The following is an 8371-nucleotide window of genomic DNA, read 5'->3' as shown; positions in this document are numbered from 1 at the left end:
TGATTTATACAAAAAGTATCCAAATTTTGTGTAAATTGTATGCTTAAGTAAATTTAGTAATAATTTTGAATTATAATATTTATTATGTACAGTTTTTTATATACCGCATATATTATTTTTTGCCATAATGTCTATATTGTACCATCCAACATGACAGTTGATTTTAGTACAAAAAGAAATACAAAAATCTAGAGATGAGCATATATGTAAAGTACTTTTACATACAAATATTTTATGATAATTTTGTCAACGAAATCTTAAAAGTATTATAATCACATGGAGATGTAATTCGAATGTGGGTTACAATCACAATTCAAATTGTTATATATTTTTAGAAATTTTGTTCATCGTATAAACCAATTAATTTTGATAGCAACTTCATGGCGTCAATTTATACTACTCCAGTAATTATAATTAGTTATAAAAAACTACATACAATTGCACTGTAATCGCAATAGAGTTATTAGCGATTTTTCATTTATAAATATCTAGGACTAGTTTTTTTTATTGCAATCAATTCCGTGCTTAATAGAAAATATTTGTATTTCTAAGATATTAGACCTTACTCTCCCCTCCCCTCCTCTTCTATTTTATATTTTATATTTCGAATGAAAATAGACTCGATATTTTAACATATGTCTAAAATTTGAGTATTTGAGAATTTTTTTAAATATTCTGAAACATTAGCAATTAAAAAAAAAAAATGAAGGAAGCTCCCAAAATGATAATTATTGAATACTTTGATGCATTTATTTATACATGTTTTTTTATGAATCTATATTTTATTATTCAAAGGCGATTAGTATTTATTACGTTCAAGAAACTTGTAAAATTATTACCTTATCACAAGAGAAATTAATACATTCTAATAGAATAATTTAATTTTCGATAGCATCAAAATAGTCAATAGGAGAAAATGTAAATTGAGGGGTAAAAATTACAGCTAAGATAGAAATGTAATAAAAAAAGTAGAAAAGGGTAGTCTCATATAATTTCTAATCGACGTAGTCTTCATCGTCGTCGTCAACAAATCTAATGTTTAGATCGTAAAAAGATCCCTTCTTTATGCAAAGTGTTTCTATGCCATAATCTGGGCTTTGGATATTTACAGAAGCGTCAACATCTTTATTATTTAATTTTCGGACATGAGCAAAATTTTGTAAAGGACTCCCCGATAATTCTGTCATGGGAATGTTCACTGCGTCCTTTTTATTTTCGAACGGTTGGTTGCAATCCATTATTTGTTTATATTTGCACTCCACGTTCGTTATATCTTCGTCGTGAGTTTTGAAAAGCATTTTCTGGCTGGAGCTGTATTTTGCGTTCAGAAAATCCTTTTGCAAAACTTTCTTCGAAGCAGAATTCAACTTTTCTTTATTATTCTCGTCGTTGTGGAGTATGTTTATGGGACTCCCAAGGATACTTTTAGGAGGATTAGGCTCCTCGCTTGGTTCTTCCTCTTTACCTATACGAACTCTATAAAAAAAAAACGTAAAATTTAATACGAAAATAATTTAGAAAAAATTGGATGGTACTTTATTATTGAAATGTTGAAAAATTTATTCTCTGTAAACAGAGTGATTGTTAAATGCATTTTAATACTGCAAACCTAAACAATCATTTAAAAAATTGAATCCTAAAATAATTATTAAGTTCCTTTTCATATTGAGTTCTACAATTTGTTTTTAAATTTCGGGAGAAAACTTTTCGCATATAACAACCATTTGTTGTACAGATACACACAAATATTACCCTTATATTTATAAATAAATTGAACATTTATAGCGTAAGAAAAAAGAAACGGAACATAGTTTGGTGACATAAATAGGAAGCATAGCAAACTTAGTATAATTTGATGCATTAATTAATAATGAAGTTAAAAAATATTGTGTTCTTTAAACTATATAAATTTGGTGCATAATAGTGGGAAAACGATAGTGCATGTGGAATTTTTAAAACACTAAATTTTATTTGTAAGTTGAGAATTATTTTGAAAAATTTAACAAAATGTATAGGCTCCTCGGAACCAAACTATTCAATTGACTAGTTATTTGAAAATTTCGCCCAACACCGGAAATAATCAAGATCAAATTACGTGGTTCAGTTTGTATAATAAAAATTACCTTCGTCCATTATACGTTTTTAAAAATATTACTATATGTACAGAATTGTTGGCATTGCCTCGATATCGTGTAAATAAATATTAGCTCACCTTCTGCTTGGAAACACGCAATATTGTTTATGTTCAAGAATGCCAGACACAGACTCCATGCTTACTTTAATACTAGAATCTACAAGAAGTTTTTGTACAGGGAATAATTTTTCATACGTCCTCGTTCTGGAATACCCAGAAGCCTCATCACAAATTAGATTTTCATAATCAAAATTTTGGCAGCTTTTTTCTTCTGTCTTAAAATATTTCTCGCTATCAACATAAAATAGTTACATTTATTGCGTGGATACAATGTTTAAAAACATCCAATTGTAATGATTTCAATAAAAGGTGTGTGAGTAATGATCATTCGTACAGTTGCTATGCCAGCCAGCTTTAACTTGCATTTAAAATAAATTCTATCAAATAATAAGTTCAGCAATGTTAAATAAATTAAATGTTTCTACGACTATTACACCTATCATTCCCTTTAATTTGTTTACATCAATTTGACAATGTTATTGATAGGAATAAATATATTTTCACGACTCACCCTTGATCAAATTCGAATTTAAAATCTTGGAAACTAGATAGTTTCATTCGTCTATATTCGGAAGGTGTTAACGTGGCTCCTTCGGTTTCGTGAGTCAGAATAGAGTTTCTTTTGCTTCTGTAAATAAATACTTATGTAATCAGCAACAGTAATGTTACTATCGAATCTCTAAACGATAAGTATCGTTATTTACCCTAAACAGAGTTCCTCTGTGTCGAGTTTGAAATCCTCGACCGGTGGAATCCAAACTAAAAATGCAGGGTCCATTCCCAAGTAGGACCCAGGGACAGCACTAGCGTTTGCTACGTTATAATCATAGTAATCTAATTCCAATTCCGAATCAGGATTCGCCAGACTAAATTCCGAGCCTGGTCCTTGCAGAAGTTTCTCGCGATTTCTTCTTTCTTTCGTTTCTTTTCCACTCCCCAAACTTGAGGCATTCGAAAGGACGCTTTCGAGAACAGATTCCTAAGCATTTAAGAAGACTTATTAGCATTTAATAATTTATTTGACAAATATATACATACCTTCTCCCCAGAACAATTATTTTCATTGTTCTGATCTATTTTTAAACTACTATTACTCGTGTTATCTTGCAGTTTCTCGTTCTCTGTATTTAATGTCTTCTCTTCCGAGCTAGTAGAATCTATTTTTCGCAATCTGTATAATAAACAATATTACTAGTAATTTATAAGACACCGCCAGGTGAAACTTATACATTTAAATATTCAAACGAAATTTCAGGCAAATGATAATGATTCATAAAATTAAAATGTCTTATAAAAAGATATAGTATATATTTTAAATAAACATCGAGAACTTACTTTACAGGATAGGCATATTTAACTTCCGGCTTATTGTAAACGAGGATACTGGAAGATAATAATAATTTATCACAGTTTGATTTCATTGATGTCATAGTATTGTCCGAAAACGTCTCCGTAGTATTATTCAATTTTAAAGTACTGGAACTCAGCGTAGAGCCAGCATCGTATCTATAATAAATGAAATAATTATTCTTTAAAACGGACAATTTGTATCCTTTTTATTACTGTAAGATTTTTAAGTTTCTCCCGTTGAAATTAGTATATTTATTACCATTCTTACCCGGTTAATGTATCGGTACTATCATACTGTTCTTCATTGTTGCACAAAGTTTCTTTCGTAGAATCTTTCACAGTTGCTTCTATCATCGATATCATGTCAGAGATAATTGTACTTGTAGACAGAAATTGAAATCTTCCCGGCATTAACTCTAATTACAATACAGATTTTCAAATAACAGTTTATTATAATAGATATATAGACTACTTTAAATCGAATAATAAAGGATACGATTGTTTATTTTTACCGGAAACGTCATTGAAAGTATCCAGATCCTCGGCGACTCGGTACTTTCTGTATTTTATGATGAACTGCAAGGTCAAGAAAATTGAAATGATAAACATAAGTATCAAAAGCAAGGCAGTTACTAAATGCGCCGGTTTCCAAAATATCCATTCTTTCTCGATGTTCGTTGAATTTATGTCAGAAGGCACGACGGTTACGCTTCCATTCCTTTCTAAATATTTTTTATCTGTAATCGAATCACATTAAACTTGCAAATACATTACTACCACAACGGTTTCTATGAAATAAAATTTTAATTGAAGTAGAATTAAATGTTTACCTAGTACAGCCGCGTGAACAAGAAAACCACCGATGCAAGTATCTCCGGATGCCGTGAGTTCGTCGCTAAAAAATTCCAATAGTAAATTTTCCCTGGAGCTGATCAGTGTCCTCGCGGTATATTGTATTTTATCCGAAGAAATATCGGATAAGAGATCGGCGTTTAAAGAATTTCCGTCCCGTACACGAAAGTATTGCCCTAAGCAGGGAAATTGTAATTGATCCAAGTGCAATCCAATCACGAAATTCGTGTTTGCCTGGATAAATCAAATTAAATATACGATGAGTACAGCAATGGGACTGTATTTACATCGACGTTGCGTTAGAATTATAATTTAAATTATGAATAATTGTTTATCGCTACCTGTAAGAGCCAAAATGATCGACCAGGACATGCTTGGGTATTGGCTGCGAGTATTTTTCTGGAGACTTTTCCTTGCAGCATGATTCGACATCCACATCGACATTGCGACCCTATTTCAGCTGCGACTTCTGGTTTTGTTGCGGCCAAAGCTGCACCGTGACATTCGGAACTTTCGATTCGATTGTGCAACACATTTTTGCTATAGCCTTCCAAAAACATATACCCACAAAATTCCGTTTCTATCGCCTTGCCCTAGAATTTAAGGTGGGCTCTTAAATGTATTCGTCTCGCCCGTTCGACGGGAATAATCGAATAAAATACCTGGCAAAATTTTGCTCCATACTTTGGAGGAGGGGTATCGCAAAAACGATAACGATTTCGAATTCCTCCGAAACAGGAGCTGCTGCAAGGACTCCAAGAGCTCCATGGCCCCCACCCAGCAATATCGCCTTCTATACGATTGAAAATTAGTTTAACAAAGCTACGACTAAATCTTCAAAACATAAAAAATGTCTGATCAATTTCTATTTTAAAAAAATGGATTTAACACGATCTGTTATAAAATATTGTCTACCTTGAAAAGGAAACGTTGGTATGCAAGATATCGTAACGTCCATCATGGCACCCGTGATAGCTTGACTAACATAGACGAAACAGTATTCGACAAATTTCTCCGTAAAAAGGTCGCAATCAAAAGTTAACGAGTGTTTGCCAGGTATCGATCTGGATTCCGTGATGTAATGAAGACTGGAAGGTGAAGCAACCGAGGTAACGTCGGCTTTCAAACGACCATAAACACGTACACGATCACCTTCTAGTCGGCAGGAAGGATATTCGAAAAGGACGGCTACACCTCCCAATCCTTCACAAGGATATATCGATCTTGCATGGACCGTTAGTTTAAATTCTTCTGACCAATTAACCTACAATTCGAAAACGAGGCAATCAAAAATCCAAAAATTAAACATCTATTTAGTTTTTCATTATTTCATTAACCCCTTAACGCTTCAGCCATTATCTTCACTTTTATAATTCTTATTATCACTATGGTATCACCACATTATATAAGAGACTCTTTTACGTAATCTTCTGTATATGTACTGGCTAATATATTCAAATAAAAATCCGTAAAATAATTGGACTGCAATTTCGAAAAATATCTGGGCGTTAAGGAGTAATTGAAATAACATCTCACATAATTCGAAAGTTTCCGTTTTATTCTGAAATTAACTAATTAGTTTCTGCACTATTTACCTTCATATATACACTGGTATTTGGTGCTGTCGGATTCGCGCTAGAAGCTTTCAATCTGATTAAATAATTTCCAGGTAATCCGAAAAATTCACACTGTAAAAGTATAGTCTTTGGCGGTATAAAACCTCTTATTTCTTCGTAATGTAAAATCTACAAAGGTGGAAATGAATTATAGATATACCAGCTGAAAAGATTCACTCCCTCTCATTTAATATAACTCGTTGTTTTACTTATAATTCCCTAATTGATTGTAAAACATCTAAATTAACACCTAAACATTATAAAGTTTTGAAGCGTCCCACGATACTAATTGCATTTTATAAATACACCATGCCAGTTAAAGGTTAACGAAAAAGAATAATCTTCTGTTAAAAAGAGCTAAAATAATTTATCTGTACAATAAAAGAAAAAAGTGTTATAAAGAAATGGAAATAAAAATTGATAAAAAGTAGGAAGTATGTTTATACTTGCTTGAGTATGAGTGTTATTCTGTAAATAACAAGCGGTCACGCTAGACCCGCAATATATTAATTGTAAAATATAAACAGCTACAGGAACATTCTCCGTCGGACTACAACTTGTTCCATCGTATTTTACAGTGATCGTAAAGCGTTTGTTTGGATAAGTAACAATTTGTTGAGACTCTAAAAAGATTTTAGGTGTCGGCCACTTCACGTTCAATATTTTACTCGTCTACGAACGAAATTGCGCATATTTGTAACGTTAAAAAATTTCGATTGATAAAAACGACAGAGAAAATGGTGAATAAAAATTTTACAACCTGATAGAGGGAGGTAGTAGGCACTGAAGAATTTTTGTATTTGTACTCTACTCGCAGAGCGTAAATTCCGCCGCGAGTGAAATATCCGCAGGGAATGTTAATCGAAATGGTTTCGTTTCTCGACGGCAGTTTCTCTAATCGTATTTCACCGACTAATTCTGATATGTTATCGAGGAGGTACAATATTCTACGAACAATAGAAACAATTAGAAATTACAAACAATACCGTGGCATTTTTCATAATGGTAACTGATTTACCGCAATAAAGGCAGTTCGTTGGAGAAATTCTCAATCTTCTCCTTCTCTAATTCATTTGTTTGCTTCGTTTCTTTCAATATCGGGTCTGAGTTTACAACAAGAACCGTAAGGTCTCCCGAAAGAGCTACGTGAGAAGATGGTGTATCGATGTTCAATGCACCGAACTCTTCGTCGTCTTCCGTAATCGATCTAGTGAAACCTGAATGCCTCGTTTTATTAATTATTACCCAGGCAATGGCTTATAAAATATTAGAAAGCTATAATCTTGCTTTGTCCATACATTTCTTTGTACAGAGTGAAAATATTTTAAATTAGTTATAAAATTCGAAAAAGTTTACCGTATTCAAGGAGGATAGTAATTAGTATTCCGAAGAAGAGCCATTTAGATTTCAAATTCATATCCAGATTGTCATCCGTATTTCATTCCTGGACATGCAAATACATATTCGAATATAGGCTGGTTACAGTTTTTTCTAAACATTATTATTCGAGTGAAATTATTTCCAATATTCGAGCTTCGTAAACTTACGATATTCTTATTTATTTCGATGGGAGCATTCTCTTCGAGAAGAATCTCTTCCCGCTCACAAAATGTGAAAACATAAATGGTCTCTTCGCGAATATGCCACGAATCGATATCGAAGGACGTAAACTGTCGCTCCTTATTTTTCCACTTATTCCACCATTTTCACAATTTTAAAGTATTTCACATTTTGCCGCTCGAACGTCACAATCCGTGAAACAAACACTGTAGCTGTACAACTTATTTTTAATTAGGTTTCAACCGGTTGCACGACGAAATTGAAATAAAATATTCATGGGCGAGCTCGAATAATTAACTAAATTTAAACGAAATTTTTCGTATGAAAATGTTTAAAATTTTTAACAACGAGGTACTATTATTAGATATTATAAACATTTCGTATTATTTAAATGCATACGCGTGAATTACGAATCCGAAACGATATACCTATACAATATAAAATTAATATGACGCGACGAATAACGTAATTTGTATGAAAACTTTGAAAGGTCAAAAATCGATTGAAGACTATCAAACGCATTCTACCTGAACTTCTTATATTTTGTTACGAATTTACACCTTTTTCCATGATAAATTGCAGGAGGGGGCCCAGTTAACGATAAAATAGACTGTCGAACGATACATTTAACTAGAAAAAAAATATAAAGAATATTTGTCGAGACGTAAGGGTAAAACACGAACGACTCATACGCGGTTCGTAAGGCAACTAAACCGAGGTCGACGGCCAGGATTCTCACCCTTATTCGTCTGCTAACCCCACTGCTGAGGTCGTTCATTGGGGTAGAGAATTCTGACAA

General features: G+C 32.7%; 1 protein-coding gene across 1 annotated transcript; it reads right to left on the bottom strand.

Moving 5' to 3' along the window:
• Positions 1-995: 995 nt before the first annotated feature.
• On the bottom strand, positions 996-7571 carry LOC122402545. Its single transcript, XM_043405420.1, has 18 exons — positions 7560-7571; positions 7369-7456; positions 7031-7229; positions 6773-6959; positions 6463-6684; positions 5992-6141; positions 5312-5660; positions 5059-5189; positions 4738-4989; positions 4375-4630; positions 4057-4281; positions 3813-3960; positions 3530-3700; positions 3233-3365; positions 2899-3173; positions 2706-2822; positions 2213-2338; positions 996-1476 (listed from the first exon to the last, which is right to left on the bottom strand). Exons 2-18 carry the CDS (start codon positions 7427-7429, stop codon positions 996-998), a joined length of 3483 nt encoding a protein of 1160 aa, XP_043261355.1. The 5' UTR covers positions 7430-7456; positions 7560-7571.
• Positions 7572-8371: the final 800 nt, after the last annotated feature.

This window comes from Colletes gigas, unplaced genomic scaffold, assembly GCF_013123115.1.
Source record: "Colletes gigas isolate AHSC1104 unplaced genomic scaffold, ASM1312311v1 Colletes_gigas_Sc00037, whole genome shotgun sequence".
NCBI lineage: Eukaryota > Metazoa > Arthropoda > Insecta > Hymenoptera > Colletidae > Colletes > Colletes gigas.
Note: the sequence above shows the minus strand (reverse complement) of the source record. Positions and strands in the feature narration are given on the sequence as shown.

Coding starts and splice junctions, on each gene's coding strand:
- LOC122402545 (XM_043405420.1), bottom strand. CDS start 7,429: ATGAATTTGAAATCTAAATGGCTCTTCTTCGGAATACTAATTACTATC. Junction 2,823..2,898: donor ACAGAGGAACTCTGTTTAGG/GTAAATAACGAT, acceptor ATTTATTTACAG/AAGCAAAAGAAACTCTATTC. Junction 2,339..2,705: donor AAATTCGAATTTGATCAAGG/GTGAGTCGTGAA, acceptor TGGGTATTCCAG/AACGAGGACGTATGAAAAAT.